At 40.8% G+C, this 20,024-nt stretch overlaps 1 protein-coding gene and 1 pseudogene across 1 annotated transcript in view; both read left to right on the top strand.

Moving 5' to 3' along the window:
* The first annotated feature begins 3,938 nt into the window (after positions 1-3,938).
* Positions 3,939-20,024, top strand: part of TESK2 (testis associated actin remodelling kinase 2) — a 121,779-nt gene continuing 105,693 nt past the window's right edge. The window contains exon 1 of the mRNA XM_021684439.2: positions 3,939-4,240. Within this exon, the coding sequence (XP_021540114.2) occupies positions 4,019-4,240 (222 nt within the window). The 5' untranslated portion in view covers positions 3,939-4,018. The remainder of the gene's footprint in view (positions 4,241-20,024) is intronic.
* LOC110575263 lies at positions 15,243-15,671 on the top strand (annotated as a pseudogene).

Here is a 20,024-nt window from a genome sequence, read left to right as displayed (position 1 = left end):
CAGGCTCCCTGCTGAGCCGGGAGCCCGATGTGGGACTCGATCCCAGGACTCCGGGATCATGACCGGAGCCGAAGGCAGTCGCTTAACCAACTGAGCCACCCAGGCGCCCTGAGTGCTTTTATATTTTAATATCCACGTATTCTCTAAGTGCTTTTGAGTTTTCAGTTTAAGATATAAATACTCCTTGGACCAAAAACTGTAGCGGAACTGTTGCAGAATAAAAGTTTGAGAATCTAGAGACTTGGCTTTCACATTGGGGTGCTATTTATTTGCCAAATTTTTTTCAGTTTTCTTGGATTAGGCATACTGCATAGCTGTTGTATTAGCAATAGACTTTTTTTTTTTTTTTAAGATTTTATTTGTTTATTTGACAGAGAGAGAGCACAAGCAGGGGGAGCAGCAAGCAGAGGGAGAGGGAGAAGCAGGCTCCCCACTGATCCAGGAACCAACGTGGGACTCCTGGGATCATGACCTGAGTGGAAGGGAGAAACTTAACTGACTGAGCCACCCAGGTGCCCCTGCAGTAGACTTTTTAAAACTGTTAACTTTCTCTTTTTAATTAAAAAAGAATTAAATGTAGGAGAGAGTACAATACAATACCACACAATATTAACAAATATTATATTAACAAAAAATAACAAAATTAGCAAATATATAATTTTGTGTTGTTTGCTATAGGTTTATTTTTTAATAAAAGGAAACAAAACTTCATTGCTGTAGTTGAAGTCTCCTTTGTTTCCCTTACATATCTCATTTCTCTTCTTTCCCCCAAGGCAAGTACTGCTGTGCATTTAGTGTCTATCTTTCTATTCATGTGTTTAGACATTTACTATAAATATGTATCTTTAAATAATAATTATAATAAAACTTATAATAAGTAATAGATTATAATAAATTACAGTAAACAGGATTCAAATGCTTACTGTTTGCCAGGCACTATTCATTTAATCAAAAACCCTTTGTTGTAAGGATTAAATAAGTTAATACATATAAAACATTAAAATATAAATACTATTTTTATTTCCACTTTACAGATGGGGAACTAGAGATGCAGAGGGATTTTAAAATAACTTGATCAGGGGCGCCTGGGTGGCTCAGTCATTAAGCATCTGCCTTCGGCTCAGGTCATGATCCCAGGGTCCTGGGATCGAGCCCTGCATTGGGCTCCCTGCTCAGCAGGGAGCCTGCTTCTCCCTCTCTACTCCCCCTGCTTGTGTTCCCTCTCTTGCTGTGTCTTTCTCTGTCAAATAAATAAATAAAATCTTTAAAAAAATAAAATAACTTGATCAGGTTCATGCAGCTATAAGTTATGGAGCAAGGATTTGAACCCAGATTGGTTATAGAGGCTATATCTTTAATCAGCATGCTATTTTGCCTGTGTATAATAGATAGATACTATTTTAAAAAATACATTTTTTTTTTAAGTAGGCTCCACACCCAGTGTGGAGCTCAACGCGGGGCTTGAACTCACAACCCTGAGATCAAGACCTGAGCCAATATCAAGAGTTGGACACTTAACTAACTGAGCCACTCAAGTGCCTCCAAAATACATTTTTTATTAAAATGGTATCATATTGTAGGATTGGACCAACATTCTTTTTGCGGGTAACTTTATTTACTTTCTTCATTTTTATTCAAGTATAATTAATATACAGTGTTATATTAGTTTCAGGTGTACAATGTAATGATTCAGCAGTTCTATACATTTCTCAGTGCTCATCAAGATAAGTATACTCTTCATCCCCTTTATTTCACCCATCCCCCCACGGAGCAGGGAGCCCGATGCGGGACCTGATCCCAGGATCCTGGGATCATGATCTGAGCCGAAGGCAGATGCCTAACGACTGAGCCACCCAGGCACCCTTGAGTTTCCTTTTTATTTTTAAGTAACCTCTATACCCAACTTGGGGCTTGAACTTACAACCTCGAGATCAAGAGTCACATGCTCTACTGACTGAGTCAGCCAGGTGCCACTACATGGCTTCCATTTTAGAAAGCAGCCAGACTGAGGCTAGGATATCTTAATTCCAATTCCAAATTGCCAGGAAAGGAACTGTGACTGGTCCATATTGTGTAGAGTGCTGCTGACTTCTGGCTATGGCTAAGGAAGCAGAGTCATATTGTAAGGATGGCCCTGGGAGCCCTGCGGCTATTCTCCATGGTTAGAAGTGGTAGAGGTAGTCTGGGTTAGGTATTCATCACATTTATGAAGGCATTTTACTAATTGAAAAGTCACAATGTTGTATTCTGTCTAAGACCCTTATGATCATTTCTCATGAAAAAAAAGTAGAAGTAGGGAGAGATGGCTAAAAGAAAAAGTGGGTTTGCATTTTTATTCTTAATCATGCACCAGATGGGGTGGAGCCTTCAATAGTCACTTCTGCTAGATTGTACTGTTTAATGAATTTTTAAGTTGCTTTTAGATATGGTTTTCTTTCTTTTTTTTTTTTTAAGATTTATTTATTTTAGAGAGAGCGTGTGAGCAGGGCGGGGTGGGGAGGGGCAGAGGGTGAGAGAGAGAGAGAGAAACTTAAGCAGATTCCCCGCTGAGTTTGATCTCACAACCCTGAGATGAAATCAAGAGCTGGTTGCTTAACCTACTGAGCCACCCAGGCGCCCTGGTTTTCTTCTTTTAAAATTATATGATTTTGGGGAACATGGGTAGCTTTTGGCTCTGGTCATGATCTCGCAGTTGTGGGATCGAGCCTCACATCTTACTCTGTGTTCAGCACAGAGTCTGTTTCAGATTCTCTTTCCCTCTCCCTCATGCTCTCTCTCTGTCTTTCAAATAAATAAATTAAAAAATCTTTAAATGAAATAATATAATTTTATGGTATAAAATCTTTGCCATTGTTTTATATATTTGGACTTCATTTTTCAAATAAAGAGAAAATAATGTAATGCAGGCTATGAAGGGCATTGGTATGAACATAGGCTTTTTTTTTTTCTGAAAAATTTTTAAAGATTTTATTTATTTGAGAGAGAGAGAGTGTGTGCACAAGCAGGGGGGAGGGGCAGAGGGAGAGGGAGAAGCAGACTCCCTGCTGAGCAGGGAGCCCAATGAGGGACTCAATCCTAAGACCTTGGGATCATGACCTGAGCCAAGGGCAGATGCTTAACTGACTGAGCCACCCAGGCGCTCCTTGAATTTTTTTTTAAATTTAAATTCAATTAGCCAACATATAGTACATGATTAGTTTCAGATGTAGTGTTCAGTAATTCATCAGTTGCAGGCTTTTATTTTTTTTAAAGATTTATTTATTTGAGACAAAGCGAGAGAGAGTTCCCGTGTGTGCATGTTGGGGGCCGGGGGGGGTTGGAGTAGGGAGGAGGGGCAGAGGGAGAGGGAAGGTCTCAAGCAGACCCTGTGCTTAGCCCAGAGCTGGATGCAGGGCTGCTTCTCAGGACCCTGAGATCACGACCTGAGCCGAAACCAAGAGCCTGTTGCTTAAGCGCTTTCGTCACTCAGGTGCCCCTGAACATACGCTTTTGAATCAGAAAGTCTTACATTTTAATTTTATCTTTGCCATTTTATGACAGTATGACTACTTAACCACTCTATGAAATGAACATAATAATTCTTATATCATGGATTATTTGAGAATGAAATGATGACATATGTATACCTCTTATACTATGTTTTCTAGATAGTAGGTGCTCAAAAAATGATATTATCATTGTTATTTTGTTTTTTAGAATGTAATTGATGATCTTTATTATAGTCTACTCATTTTAAAGACTGAGTACATCTTGGACTTTAAATATATAAGTATTTTTTTAAGGTAAAGGTATAAAATGTTTTTTTGATCTGAAAATCAAGAGCTAGAATGTGAAAGAGGAAATATTTTTACATTGGTAATTCACTGGTTTGCATGTGTTTAATCTAAATTCATGGTTTTAGTGAAATATCTTTCTGATCTCTTGTTTAGTGTCAAACTGGAAGAGAAGTAAAACTCAACAAAATTTTATTATGTGTGGAATTCCTTCTTAAAAGAAGAAAAAAGTGATTATTGAGACTATGGATCGGAGCAAACGGAATTCAATTGCAGGCTTTCCTCCACGTGTGGAGCGTCTTGAAGATTTTGAAGGAGGTGGTGGAGGAGATGGGAACATGACCCAAGTGGGAAGAGTTTGGCCATCTTCATATCGAGCTCTTATAAGTGCCTTTTCTAGACTGACGCGTTTAGATGACTTCACCTGTGAAAAAATAGGGTCTGGCTTCTTCTCTGAAGTGTTCAAGGTGAGTGATGCCTCTGCTTTTCTCATTTTGTCTTGTTGATAATCACCTTTACTGCCGAGTTGATAATTGTGTATAATTAGGACATAGGCTTTGTCTAATTGGGGTGAGGGTGCTATGGATCTTAATCAGTCTTCTTTTTTTTTTTTAAAGATTTTATTTATTTATTTGAGACAGAGAGAATGAGAGAGACAGAGAGCACATGAGAGGGGGGAGGGTCAGAGGGAGAAGCAGGCTCCCTGCCGAGCAGGGAGCCCGATGCGGGACTCGATCCCGGGACTCCAGGATCATGACCTGAGCCGAAGGCAGTCGCTTAACCAACTGAGCCACCCAGGCACCCTTGATCAGTCTTCTAAACTGTCCTCTCCTCCGGCTTTGGAACTGCTTGTGGCTGCGGGCCTGGCCAGTGCTGTGCTCTTGCTGGTCCATGTGTGATGCTGTGGCCCTGGCCAGGATACTGGGTCTCGCTTGCTGGCGGGGACCCTGGAGTCATCGGTGCACGTGCTCCCAGATGCACTCAACAACAGGAGAACACAGGAGGGTTCCGGGGATGGCCTGAGCCAGCCAACAGATTGGAATCACCCTGAAGATGGAGACTCTTGTGTGATTTACATCATATCTGCTCCTTCCATTTATGCTTGGGAGGTCTGACCTGCCCCTTCTTCATCAGTGCCTGGAGTCAGAACCTGGATATTTTCGTATTTACTTGGTGGTGCCTAATCTCTGCCTCAGACGCTTTGGAGCTGGAGGGGGTGGGTGGGAGAATTTTACTATTGGGAGTTGTATATCATGGTTATTTATATCCTATTTTTTCCTCTTCCATCTCTCCAGAGACATTTATAAAGGCTCTTATCTTAATCAAAAAAAATTTTAAAAAATAAACTATTAACATCTATTTTAATTATAAAAATAATACATGCTGACCAAAACCCCAAATAACAGAGGAGTCTCTTGGGGCACCTGGGTGGCTCAGTTGTTAAGCGTCTACCTTCGGCTCAGGTCATGATCCCAGGGTCCTGGGATCGAGCCCTGCATCGGGCTCCCTGCTCTGCAGGAAGCCTGCTTCTCCCTCTCCCACTCCCCCTGCTTGTGTTCCCTCTCTCGCTGTGTCTCCCTCTGTCAAATAAATAAAATCTTTAAAAAAAAAAAATATATAGGAGTCTCTTCTACTCTCCGCCCTATATATATATCTCTTTCTCTCCAATTAATAATTTGGTATGTATATTTCTGGACCCTTTGCTTATACATATATTATACATGCACATGTTATATACATATATAAAAATTTATATTACATGTAAGAAGATATATATACACATATATACCCACACATATAGTATCTATTTGGGTATTTTTTTTTTTATTTAAAAATTTTTTTAAAAAAGATTTTATTTATTTTTTTAAGAGACTTTTTTTTTTCTTAAGATTTTTCTATTTATTTATTTGACAGAGAGAGACACAGCGAGAGAGGGAACACAAGCAGGGGGATTGGGAGAGGGAGAAGCAGGCTTCCCGTGGAGCAGGGAGCCCGATGCAGGGCTCGATCCCAGGACCCTGGATCATGACCCGAGCCAAAAGACGCCTAACGACTGAGCCACCCAGGTGCCCCAAGATTTTATTTATTTATTTGACAGAGAGAGCGAGAGAGCACAAGCAGGGGGAGCAGTAGAGGGAGAGGGAGAAGCAGGCTCCCCGCCAAGTCGGGAGCCCAATGTGGGGCTCCATCCCAGGACCCTGGGATCATGACCTGAGCCGAAGGCAGACGCCTAACCATCTGAGCCACCTGGGCGCCCTTTATTTGGTTATTTTTAATAAAGTTGAGCACTTAGTGTTCCCAAGTATTAATATTTTCCTGGTTCATTTACTCTCCCAGAACATTATTCGTACTTTTTCTTTCATCCAACGTTCAGTATTTCTTCTCAGTGATGAGCTTCCTAATTCACTGAGAAAACTGAAGCAAGCTGGAGAGCTTCCATAGCCTCTAGTCACCACAAATAGCTACTAACCCATATCTTCACCCACTTACTTAGCCTTTATACTTGTGACTATGGATAAACTACCCATGTTCCAGTATAAGCCGTATTTCCATTTGTATTCTATGTCCTTTGTCTAGTTGCCTACTCAAAGACATTACCTAAGAAAATCTCACCTCTCTTTCCTACATCATATTTCACTTTCTATTAAATGATTCCCATCAACATCTAAACCTTCTATTATTTTTCTCACCTTAAAAAAAACCTTTAAAGGGGGAAAAAACATAATTTTTTTTTTTAAGATTTTTTATTTATTTGCGAGAGAGAGAATGAGAGACAGAGAGCATGAGAGGGAGGAGGGTTGGAGGGAGAAGCAGACTCCCCACTGAGCAGGGAGCCCGATGCGGGACTCCATCCCGGGACTCCAGGATCATGACCTGAGCCAAAGGCAGTCGCCTAACCAACTGAGCCACCCAGGCGCCCCAGAAAAAACATAATTTTGACCCTAACATCCCCTATAGCTATACTCCCTCATGTTTTCTCTCTCTCTCTCTTTTTTTTTTAGAAAGAGAGAAAGAGTGTGGGGAGGGGCAGAGAGAGAGGGAGAGAGAGAATCTTAAGCGGGTTGCATGCCCAGTGTGGAGACTAATGCGGGGCTCAATCTCATGACCCTGAGGTCAGGACCTGAGCCAAAATCAAGAGTTGGAGGCTTAACCAACTGAGCCACCCTGGTTACCCCTCCCTCATGTTCTCTTTTTGGACCAAAGACACCTCCATAGCATTGCCTCCACTCACCATTTCTTAGATCTTTCCTTCTATTTTCTCTCTCTTTTTAATTTTTTTTATGGTGGTAAAATATACATAACATAAAGTTACCATTTTAACCATATTAAGTATACAGTTCAGTATCATTAAGTATATTTGTGATGTTTTGTGCAACTGTCACCATTTTCTCTTTCCAGAACTTTTTCATCATCCCAAACAGAAATTTTGTACCTCATTAAATCATAACTCCCCATTTCCCCCTGCCCTAGTCCCTGTTAACTGTTCTGTTTTCTTTCTCTATGAATTTGCCTTTTGTAGGTACCTCATATTAATGGAATCATACAATATTTGTCCTGTGTCCAACTTATTTCACTTAGTGTAATGTCTTCAAGTTTCATCCACATTGTAGCATACATCAGAATTTCCTTCCCTTTTTTTTGGCGGAATAATATCACATTGTGTGTGTCTACCACATTTTGTTTATCCATTCATCTGTTGATGGACATTTGGGTTGTTTCTGCCTTTCAGTTATTGTGAATAATGCTGCTATGAACATTAGTGTACAAGTATCTGAGTTCCTGCTCTCAGTTATTTTGGGTATTTAACTGTTAGTGGAAATCCTGGGTCATATAGCAGTTCTGTGTTTAACTTTTTTAAAATTGCGGTCAAATACACATAACATAAAATTTACTATCAACCATTTTTAAGTATACAGTTAAGTAGTCTTAAGTATATTCACATTGTTGTGCAACCAATCTCCAGAACTTTTTCATCTTGCAAAAGTGAAACTCTATATGCATTAAACAACTCTCCTCTTTTGTCCCCCAGCTCCTGTCAGCAACCATTCTACTTTCTATTTCTGTGAGTTTGAGTACTCTAGATACCTTCTATAAGCAAAATCATGCAGTATTTGTCTTTTTATAACTGCCTTATTTCATTTAGTCTATGTTTAACTTTCAAAGGAACCACTATACTATTTTCCACAGCAGCTATACCATTTTACATCTCCACCAGCAATGCATAAGAGTTCCAGTTTCTCCATATTCTCATCAACCCTTGATATTTTTCATTTTTCAAATGTAACAAACCTAGTGGGTGTGAAATGATATCTCATTGTGGGTTTGATTTGCATTTCTCTAGTGAATAATGATGTTCAGCATCTTTTCTTGTGCTTATTGGCCTTTTATGTATCTTTGGAGAAATGTCTATTCAAATCCTTTGCCCATTTTTTAAAAAAAATTTAATTCCACTATAGTTAACATACAGTGTTATATGAGTTTCAGGTATACCATAGTGATTCAACAATTCTGTACATTACTCAGTGCTCATCATGATAAGTGTACTCTTCATCCCCTTTACCTATTTCATCCATGCCCCAGCCGACCTCCCCTCTGGTAACTATCAGTTTCTTAAGAGTCTGTTTTCTGGGGGCGCCTGGGTGGCTCAGTTGGTTGAGCGACTGCCTTCGGCTCAGGTCGCGATCCTGGAGTCCCGGGATCGAGTCCCGCATCGGGCTCCCTGCTCGGCGGGGAGTCTGCTTCTCCCTCTGACCCTCCCCCTTCTCATGTGCTCTCTCTCTCTCTCATTCTCTCTCTCAAATAAATAAATGAAATCTTAAAAAAAAAAAAAAGAGTCTGTTTTCTGGCTTGTCTCTTTTTTTGCTTTGTTCATTTGTTTCTTTTTTATTTTATTTTTTTAAAGATTTTATTTATTTGACAGAGAGAGACACAGCAAGAGAGGGAACACAAGCAGGGGGAGTGGGAGAGGGAGAAGCAGGCTTCCCGCTGAGCAGGGAGCCCGATGCGGGGCTCCATCCCAAGAGCCTGGGATCATGACCTGAGCGGAAGGCAGACGCTTAATGACTGAGCCACCCAGGCGCCCCTCATTTGTTTTGTTTCTTAAATTCCACATATGAGTGAAATCATATGGTAGTTGTCTTTATCTAACTTATTTCATTTAGCACATTATACCCTCTAGATCCATCTATGTTGTTGCAAATGGCAAGATTTCATTCTTTTTAATGGCTGAATAATATTCTGTTGTAGATATATGCCACATCTTCTTTATGTGTTCATTTAATGACACTTGGGTTGCTTACATATTTTGGCTATTGTAAATAATGCTTCAATAAACATAAAAGAATGCTTCAATAAACATATAGAGAACAAGCATATATCTTTTTGAATTAGTGTTTTTGTATTCTTTGGGTAAATACCCAGTAGCAGAATTACTGGATCATACGGTAATTCTATTCTTAATTTTTTGAGGAATCTCCATACTGTTTTCCACAGTGGCTGTACCAGTTTGCATTCCGACCAGCAGTGCATGAGGGAGGGTTCCTTTTTCTTCACATCCTCCCCAACACTTGTTTCTTGTGTTTTAATTTTAGCCATTCTGATAGGTGTGAGATGATACCTCACTGTGATTTTGATTTGCATTTCCCTGATGTTGAATGATGTTGAGCATCTTTTCATGTGTCTACTGGCCATTCCTTTGCCCATTTAAAAAAAAAAGATTTTATTTATTTGAGAGAGAGAGAGAGCATGAGCGGGGTAAGGGCAGAGGGAGAAGCAGACTGCCCGATGAGCAGGGAGCCCAAAGTGGGGTTCCATCCCAGGACCCTGGGATCATGACCTGAGCCAAAAGCAGACTCTTAACCGATTGACCCACCCAGGCACCCCTCCTTTGCCCATATTTGAATTGGGTTCCATTTGTATGTATGTATATGATGTGAAAATATTTTCTCCTATCGGTTCTCTTTTTAACTCTCTTGATAGTGTCCTTTGATGTATACAAGTTTTATTTTATTTTATTTATTATTATTTTTAAAGATTTTATTTATTTTTGAGAGAGAGAGGGAGAAGGAGAGTGTGAGCACAAGCAGGGGGAAGGGGCAGAGGGATAAGCAGACTCCCCGCTGAGCAGGGAGCCGGATGCGGGACTCCATCCCAGGACCCTGGGATCATGATCTGAGCTGAAGGCAGACACTTAACCAACTGAGCCACCCAGGTGCCCTGATATATACAAGTTTTTTTTTGGAATATTTTATTTATTTATTTGATAGGGACACAGTGAGAGAAGGAACACAGCAGGGGGAGTGGGAGAGGGAGAAGCAGGCTTCCTGCTGAGCAGGGAGCCCGATGACGGGCTCAATCCCAGGACCCCAGGATCATGACCTGAGCCGAAGGCAGACGCTTAACGACTGAGCCACCCAGGTGCCCCTGTATACAAGTTTTAAATTCTGATTAAGTCCAGTTTATCTATTTTTTCTTGTGTTGCTTGTGCTTTTGGTGATACCCAAGAAATCATTGCCAAATCCAATATCATGAAGATTTTCCCCAATGTTTTCTTCTAAGAGTTTTATTTATTTACTTATTTTTTAAAGATTTATTTATTTGAGAGAGCATGAAAGTGAGAGAGAGAGAGAACACAAACAGGGGGGTGGAGGGCAGAGGGAGAGGGAAAAGCAGACTCCTGGCTGAGCAGGGAGCCTGGCGTGGGGCTTGATGCTGGGACTCTAGGATCATGACCCGAGCCGGAGACAGAGGCTTAACCGACTGAACCACCCAGGTGCCCCTCTTCTAAGAGTTTTATAGATTTAGCTCTTTACATTTGGGTCTTTGGTCCATTTAAGTTAAATGTTTTTTCACTGCAAAAAGGTGGTTTTATTAAAGCATGGGGACAGGATCCATGGGCAGAAAGGGCTGCTGCCCCATTTAAGTTAATTTTTGTATGTGATGTAATGTAAATGGTAATTTTTTTTTTTAAGATTTTATTTATTTGAGAGAGAGACAGAGCATGAGTGGGAAGAGGGGTGGAATGAGAGAGAGAGGGACAAGCAGACTCCCAGCTGATCGGGCAGCCCCATATGGTGCTCAATCCAAGTACCCCGAGATCATGACCTGAGTTAAACGCTTAACTGACTGAGCCACACAAGGCACTCCAATGGTAATGTGTTTTTAATTTCAAATTCCAGTCGTTCATTACTGGTATATAGGAATATCACTGACTTTTTTTACACTAACCTTGTATCCTGAAACCTTACTTTAATTGCTAATTGGTTCCAGGAGGTTTTTTTTGTAGATTCTTTAGGATTTTCTACATAGAAGATTATGTCCTCTGTGAACAAAGACAGTTTAATTTTTTCCTTCCCAACCTGTTTATCTTTTATTTCCTTTTCTTACCTTATTGCATTAGCTAAGACTTCCAGTATGGTATTGAAAAGCAGTAGTGAGAAGGTACGTCTGTACCATTTTCCTGATCTTAACTGGAAAGCTTTGAGTGTCTCACCATTAACCATGATGTTAGCTATAGGTTTTTTATAGATGTTCTTTATCAGGTTGATGAACTTCCCTTCTATTCCTGTTTGCTGAGAGCTTTTAAATCATGAATGGATTTTGAATTTTGCCAAATGCCTTTTTTGCATCTGTTAATATGATCATTTGATTTTGCTTCTTTAACCTGTAGAGGTGATGGATTGCATTGATTGATTTCAAAATGTTGAACCAGCCTTGCAAGACCTGGGATAAATCCCACTTGGATATGGTATATTCTGTTTATGCATTGTTAGATTTGATTTGCTAATATTTTGTTGAGGATTTTGCATCTATGTTCATGAGAGATGTTGATTTGTGGTTTTCTTTTTGTGCAATGTCTTTGCCTGGTTTTGGTATTAGACTAATGTTGGTCTCATAGATAAGAAGTGTTCCCTCTGCTTCTATCTTCTGGATGGGATTGTGGAGAATTGGTATAATTTCTTTCTTTCTTTTTTTTTTTTAAAGATTTTATTTATTTGAGAGAGATAGAATGAGAGAGAAAGAGAGCACATGAGAGGGGGGAGGGTCAGAGGGAGAAGCAGACTCCCTGCCGAGCAGGGAGCCCAATGAGGGACTCGATCTAAGGACTCCAGGATCATGACCTGAGCCGAAGGCAGCCGCTTAACCAACTGAGCCACCCAGGTGCCCGGTATAATTTCTTTTTTTTTTTTTAAAGATTTTATTTATTTATTTGAGAGAGAGAATGAGAGAGAGAGCAGGAGAGGGAGGAGGGTCAGAGGGAGAAGCAGACTCCCTGCTGAGCAGGGAGCCCGATGCGGGACTTGATCCCGGTACTCCAGGATCATGACCTGAGCCGAAGGCAGTCGCTTAACTGACTGAGCCACCCAGGCGCCCTATAATTTCTTTTTTAATGTTTGGTAGAATTCACCAGTGAACCTTTTTTTGGCTTGGTGTTTTCTGTTTTGGAAGATTATTAATTATTGATTAAACTTCCTTAATAGATAAAGCCTATTTAGACTATTTCTTTTTGTATGAGTTTTGGCAGATTTTGTTTTTTTAAGGAATTGGTCTATTTATTATTTTATTTTACTTATTTTTTTAAAGTAAGCTCTACTCACAGTGTGAGGCTTGAACTGAGGGCCCTGAGATCAAGAGTCACATGCTCTACCAACTGAGCCAGCCAGATGCCCCAGGAATTGGTCTACTTAACTGAGGTTATCAAATATATGGGTATAGAGTTGTTCATAATATTCCTTTATTATCTTTTTAAATTTTTTAGGGCGCCTAGATGGCTCAGTCGGTTAAGCCTCTGCCTTCAGCTCAGGTCATGATCCCAGGGTCCTGGGATCGAGCAGTGCATCATGCTCCCTGCTCAGTGGTGAGTCTGCTTCTCCCTCTGCCCCACCCCCCACTCATGCTTGTGCTCTCTCTCTCTCTGTCAAATGAAATCTTTTTTTTTTTTTAAGATTTTATGTATTAGAGAGCACAAGCTGGTATGGGGGGGGAGTGGCAGAGGGAGAGGGAGAGGGAGAAGCAGGCTCCCTGCCGAGCAGGGAATCCCCCCTTGGGTCTGGATCCCAGGACTCCAGGATCATGACCTGAGCTGAAGGCAGAGGCTTAACCAACTGAGCTACCCAGGCACTCCTAAATAAAGTTTTTTTTAAGTAATCTCTGCTTCCCACATGGGGCTCAAACTCATAACCCAAAGATCAAGAGTTGCATGCTCTACTGACTGAGCCAGCCAGCAGGTGCCCCAATATTCCATTATTGTTATTTTAAAAATCTTATTTATTTATTTTAGAGATAGAGTGCATGAGCAAACAGGAGGGGAAAGAGCAGTAGGAGGGGACAATGAAACTCCATACTAAGCACAGAGCCCTATATGGGGCTTGATCTCACCACCCAGAGATCATGATCTGAGCTGAAATCAAGAGTTAGAGGCTTAACTGACTGAGCCAACCACACGCCCTTCCTTTATTATTTTTTAATGTCCATGGAATCTGTAGTGATGTTCCCTCTTTTATTTATGATATTAGTAATCTGTGTCCCCTCTTTTTTTTTTCTTAGTTAGCCTGGCTGGAAGCTTATCGATTTTATTGATCTTTCCAAAGAATCAGCCTTTGGTTTTGTTGATTTTTCTCCATTGAATTCCCGTTTGCAATTTCATTGATTTCTGCTCTATTTTTTTGTTTCTTCTGATTACTTTTGTGTTTTTTGTTTTTTTAAAGATTTTATTTATTTATTTGAGAGAGAGAATGAGATAGAGAGAGCATGAGAGGGGGGAGGGTCAGAAGGAGAAGCAGACTCCCTGCTGAGCAGGGAGCCCGATGCGGGGCTCCATCCTGGGACTCCAGGATCATGACCTGAGCCGAAGGCAGTAGCTCAACCAACTGAGCCACCCAGGCGCCCCGTGTTTTTTGTTTTTGTTTTGAGTAGTCTCCATGCCCAGTGTGGGGCTTGAATTTATGACCCTGAGGTTAAAAGTTGCATGCTCGGGCGCCTGGGTGGCTCAGATGGTTAAGCGTCTGCCTTCGGCTCAGGTCATGATCTCAGGGTCCTGGGATCGAGTCCCGCATCGGGTTCCCTGCTAGGCGGGGAGCCTGCTTCTCCCTCTGCCTTTCTCGCTCTCTCTCATGAAAAAAAAAAAAAAAAAAAAAAAGTTGCATGCCCTGAGAGACGATGGACTCTGAAAAACAAACTGAGGGTTCTAGAGGGGAGGGGGTGTGGGAGGATGGGTTAGCCTGGTGAGGGTATTGAGGGCATGTTCTGCATGGAGCACTGGGTGTTATGCACAAACAATGAATCATGGAGGGGCGCCTGGGTGGCTCAGTCGTTAAGCATCTGCCTTCGGCTCAGGTCATGATCCCAGGGTCCTGGGATCGAGCCCCGCATCGGGCTCCCTGCTCCGCGGGAAGCCTGCTTCTCCCTCTCCCATTCCCCCTGCTTGTGTTCTCTCTCTCGCTGTGTCTCTGTCAAATAAATAAATAAAATCTTAAAAAAAATAAAATAAAAAAAACCCCCCAAAACAAAAAACAATGAATCATGGAACACTACATCTAAAACTAATGATGTAATGTATGGGGATTAACATAACAATAAAAAAATTTAAAAAAAAAGTTGCATCCTCTACTGACAGCCAGCAAGCCAGTTAGGTGCCCCTCCCCTTTTTAAGTAGACCTTTGATTACTTTGGATTTAATTTGCTCTTTTTTTCCCTCGTTTCCTAAAGTGCAAGCTTAGATTATTGATTTCTTATATTTCTTCTTTTCTAATATATAAACTTAATGCTCTAAATTTCCCTCTATGCATTCCTTTTGCTACATCCCACAAATTTTGATAAGTTGTATATTCATTTACATTTAGTTCAAAACATTAAAAAATTTCTCTTGAAATTTCTTGTTTAAATTATGATTTATTTATTTATTCTTTTAAATATTTTATTTGTTTGACAGCGAGAGACACAGTGAGAGAGGGAACACAAGCAGGGGGAGTGGGAGAGAGAGAAGCAGGCTCCCCACGGAGCAGGGAGCCCGATGCGGGGCTCGATCCCAGGACCCTGGGATCATGACCTGAGCCGAAGGCAGACGCTTAACGACTGAGCCACCCAGGCGCCCCTAACTTATGCTTTATTTTAGAATTGTGTTAATATTCAAGTATTTTGGAATTTTCCAGCTGTCTTTCTGTAACTGAGGTCTCTGAAAGCAGATACTGAGTTTCTGTTCTTTCAAATTTGTTAAGATATGTTTTATGGCCGCGAGCGATCAGCCCGGCCCGGCGCTCCTGCACGCCTGGCCGGCAAGCGTCGCGGTGCGCTTGCGCCTGGGCGGGATTGGCGGCGTCGTGGGGGGGGGGTGCGTAGTGACCCGGCCTTTCCTTTGGTTTTTCCCTCTCTCGACCCCGCGGAGGCTTTCGGAAGGGCGATTGCGCGAGGGACTCGGTGCTGAAGTGGCCGAGCTGTCGGGATGGGCCTGATGAGTGGGTGCTTCGAGGACCCAAGATTGTCTAAAGCCACAGGGAAAATGGTGGAAAATTCACCGTCGCCATTGCCAGAAAGAGCGATTTATGGCTTTGTTCTTTTCTTAAGCTCCCAGTTTGGCTTCATCCTGTATCTTGTGTGGGCATTCTTGAATCTTGGCTAAACTCCTTAGGGTTAACCTATTGGCCCCCAAAATACTGGGCAGTTGCATTGCCCGTCTACTTCCTCATTACTATAGTAACTGGTTAGGTACTCTTATTTGGAATAAACATGATGAGTATCTCGCCACTCAGCGCCATTCATACAATCACAGATAACTTTGCTAAAAATCAACAGCAGAAGAAATACCAAGAAGAGGCCATCCCAGCATTAAGAGATACTCCTATTAGTGAATTAAACCATATGTTCTTCCTGGCAACTAAATAACTTTATGCCAAAAACTAAATTGTATGTAGACTAACACCCAGCATTTACTATAATTTTTTATGTAATAATTTTTTTTATGTAATAATTTTGACCGTAATTATTTTGACTCTCTCTCATACCCAATAGTGAAATGTAAACAAAGTGGGTTGATTCTTTTAGATTAAGTTCTGTTAATATTATAAAAGTTCTCGAGTATTAGTTATTAATGAACAGAATAAATAAAATACTGCATTACCATATAGCAGACTTGTTAAAAAAATAAGTATCAGTAAAAACAAGAAGTCCCTCCAAAAAAAAAAAAAAAAAGATATGTTTTATGGCCAAGAATGTGGTCTACCTTGGTGAATGTTCCATATGACTTGAGAAGAATGTGTAACTTGCTGTTGTTGGATGAAGTGTTTTTTTTTAATTGGTGTATTTAGATCAATGATATTTAAGGTGATTATTGATACAATTGGATTATTATCTACCATATTTTGTTACTGTTTTCTGTTTTTTTTTTTTTTAAGATTTTATTTATTTATTTGACAGAGAGAGACACAGTGAGAGAGGGAACACAAGCAGGGGGATTGGGAGAGGGAGAAGTAGGCTTCCTGCTGAGCAGGGAACCCAATGCGGGGCTCGATCCCAGGACCCTGGGATCATGACCTGAGCTGAAGGCAGACGCTCAACGACTGAGCCACCCAGGTGCCCCTTCTTTTTTTTTTTTTTTTAAGATTTTATTTACTTATTTGACAGAGAGCACAAGTAGGCAGAGTGGGAGGGAGAGGGAGAAGAAGACTCCCCTGCTGAGCAGGGGGCCTGACGTGGGGTTCCATCCCAGAACCCTGGGATCATGACCTGAGCCAAAGGCAGATGCGTAACTGACGGAGCCACCTACACGTCCCTTATCTCTTTCTTTTTAAGCTGCTCGTTTTTCTTTCTTTTTTTTTTTTAAGATATTTTTTATTTATTTGTTTGACAGAGAGATAGAAAGCACAAGTAGGCAGAGTGGCAGGCAGAGGGAAAGGGAAAAGCAGGTTCTCTGCTGAGCAGGGAGCCTGATGTGGGGCTCGGTGACCTGAGCTGAAGGCAGCCGCTTAACCGACTGAGCCACCCAGGTGCCCCTTTTCTTTCTTTTTTTAAAAAGATTTATTTATTTGAGAAAGAGAGAGCCCATGTGAGTGGGGGGAGGGGCAGAGGGAGAGGGAGAGAGAATCTCAAGCAGACTCCCTGCTGAGTGTGGAGCCCCACATGGGGCTTGATCTCATGACCCTGAGATTGTGACCTGAGCTGAAATAGTCACATGCTCTACCAACTGAGCCAGCCAGGCACCCACTTTTTTCTTTTTCTTTTTTAATTTTAATTTTTTCAAGTAAGCTTTGAGTCCAACGTGGGCCTTGAACTCATGACCCCAAGATCAAGAGTTGAATGCTTTACTGACTGAGCTAGCCAGGTGCCACTTCATATCCTATGAAGCAGTTTTTTTTTTAAGATTTATTTTAGAGAGAGTGTAAGCGGGGGGGGGAGGGGCAGAAGGAGAGGGAGAGAGAGTCCTAAGCAGACTCCATGCTGAGCACAGAGCCCACCTCGGGGCTCGATCTTACAACCCTGAGATCATGACCTGAGCTGAAACCAAGAGTTGGTGGCCTAACTGACTGCGCCCCTGAAACAGTTTTGTGTGTTTTTTTTTTTAATTTTATTTATTTTATTTGCGAGAGAGAGCACAAGCGGGATGAGGGGCAGAGGGAGAAGCAGACTCCCTGCTGATCAGGGAGCCCAATGTGGGACTCGATCCCAGAACTCCAGGATCCTGACCCGAGCCGAAGGCAGACGCTTAACCGACTGAGCCACCCAGGTGCCCCTGAAACAGTTTTATATTTAAATTTTTTGGATCCAAATTAAATGTGCCCACAAAGAGCCAGAGATTGTAATCTATTTATATTTATTGTGATTACTTCTATGTTTATAATGAATAAACTTTTTTTTTTTTAAGATTTTATTTATTTGACAGAGAGAGACAGCGAGAGAGGGAACACAAGCAGGGGGAGTGGGAGAGGGAGAAGCAGGCTCCCCGCCGAGCAGGGAGCCTGATCCAGGGCTCGATCCCAGGACCCTGGGATCATGACCTGAGCAGAAGGCAGGCGCTTAACGACTGAGCCACCCAGGTGCCCCTATTGAATAAACTCTTAAATGGTAATTTAATGAGTGTAGAATTTAAGACAGTAGTTACTTTCCTCAGGACTTTGAAAATACTCTTCCTTTTTTTCTTATTGAGTTATATTGTTGCTAATAAATTAATCTTAGTCTGGTTGTTACTCTTCTTTATTTTTATTTATTTATTTGTTACTCTTCTTTAGTTAATCAGTCTTTTCTGGTAGTTAGGATTATTATTATTTTTTGTTGTTGTGTACTTTCACTATGCTGGTCTTTGAGTGGATTTATTTACATTTATTCTCAGGATGTGGTATACTTTTTCAGTTTAAGAACTCTTATTTGTCTTCAATTTCTAGAAAATTATTGGGCATTATCTTTTAAAATTCTGTTCTTCGGTCTCTCAAATTGCCATTATATGCATATTGGATTGTCTCATGATGTCGTTCATGTCTCTTAATTTCGCTTTCATATTTTTTATTTCCTTGTCTTTTCTGCTGTTTTTTGGAAGGGGGAGTTGGTGATTTTCCACTTAATTACCCCTTTTCATTTGGGTTCTACTCTGACGCTGAAACATTCACTGAGATTTTTTATTTCAATTGGTGTATTTTCTTTTTTTTTTTAAAGATTTTATTTATTTGACAAAGAGAGACACAGCGAGAGAGGGAACACAAGCAGGGGGAGTGGGAGAAGGAGAAGCAGGCTCCCCGCTGAGCCAGGAGCCCAATGAGGGGCTCGATCCCAGGACCCTGGGATCATGACCTGAGCCAAAGGCAGACGCTTAATGACTGAGCCACCCAGGCGCCCCTCAATTGGTGTATTTTCTTTTCTAGACTTTTGTTTTTCTTAAATGTGCTCCTTTTTTGTTTTCAATATCTTATTGTTTTTCTTTGAACATCTAATTTTATTTAATTTTAATTGAAATTGTTTTTAAAATCACACAGTACAAACTCAAAAGGTATAAAAGATTATTCAGTGGTGCGCCTGGCTGGCTTTAGTCAGTGGAGCATGCAACTCTTGGTCTTGGGGTCGTGAGTTCAAGCCCCACATTGGGTGAAAAATCACTTACCTTGTACTGCCCCCGAGTTTTCCTCCCTGGAGGCAACCAGTATTTACACTTTCTTATATATTCTTCCAGAGGTATTCTGTGCATGGATAAGTGAATATATGTATGCCTGTATGTGTATGTTTGTGTAGGCCAGTGTGTGTGTGTGTGTTTACATATCAATTATCTATTGTTTATTTACTTACCTACTCCAAGATAGAAGACCACTAGAGTGTACGTTCTTTGAGGGCAGGGATTTTGTTTTTAGTAGGTTCAACACCCAGTGTGAGGCTTGAACTCAGAACCCTGAGATCAAGAGTCACATGCTCTGCTGACTGAGCCAGCCAGGTGTCCTGAGGACAGGGTTTTTCATCTCTTTTTATCTCTGTGCACTGCTATATCCTTAGTGCCTAGAATTGGAACATACTACCCATTTTTCTACAAAATTATCCTCCTTGGATCTTACTGATTTGTTGGACTCCTTTATTATTATTTTTAATTTTTTTAAAAGATTATTTATTTATTTATTTGAGAGAGAGAGTGTGTGCGAGCAAGGGGAGGGGCAGAAGGAGCGGTAGAAGCAGGCTCCTTGCTGGGCAGGGAGACCCCATGTGGGACTCGATCCCAGGACCCTGGGATCATGACCTGAGCTGAAGGCAGATGCTTAACTGACTCAGCCACCCAGGTGCTCTGTAGGACTCCTTTATATCAGTGCTGTGAATTATATTTTCCAAGCTTACAGTGTTTTTTAAATTAGCTTATTTAATTTTTACAATGTAGAAATAGTCATTTTGTTTTTAACTGTCTTAATCTTTTCATTTTTATCTTTTATTATTCAGAAATTCTCTGTACTTCTATGTTGTAAATATAGTTATTCTTTTCTAATCACTTTTATGATTTTACTACCTATATTTAAATATTTGATCCATTTGGAATTCATCATTCAGCTTTACCAGCAACATTTATTATATATTTAATATTTTTCTCATTAATTGGAAATGTCCTCTTTATTCTATACTGAATTTTCCCAAGTATTTTGGTCTGTTTCTAAGCTTTAATCTGTTACCTTGATTTGTCTATTCTTGTACCAGTACACACTGTTACAATAATTTAGTTATTGCAGCTTTATTTTAGTATCTAGTTAGTTTAGTTCTTCATCATTATTCTTTCTTTTAAGAATTGTTGTGGTGTTT

This window comes from Neomonachus schauinslandi, chromosome 4 (assembly GCF_002201575.2).
Source record: "Neomonachus schauinslandi chromosome 4, ASM220157v2, whole genome shotgun sequence".
NCBI lineage: Eukaryota > Metazoa > Chordata > Mammalia > Carnivora > Phocidae > Neomonachus > Neomonachus schauinslandi.
This window is presented reverse-complemented; position numbering and strand designations above follow the sequence as displayed.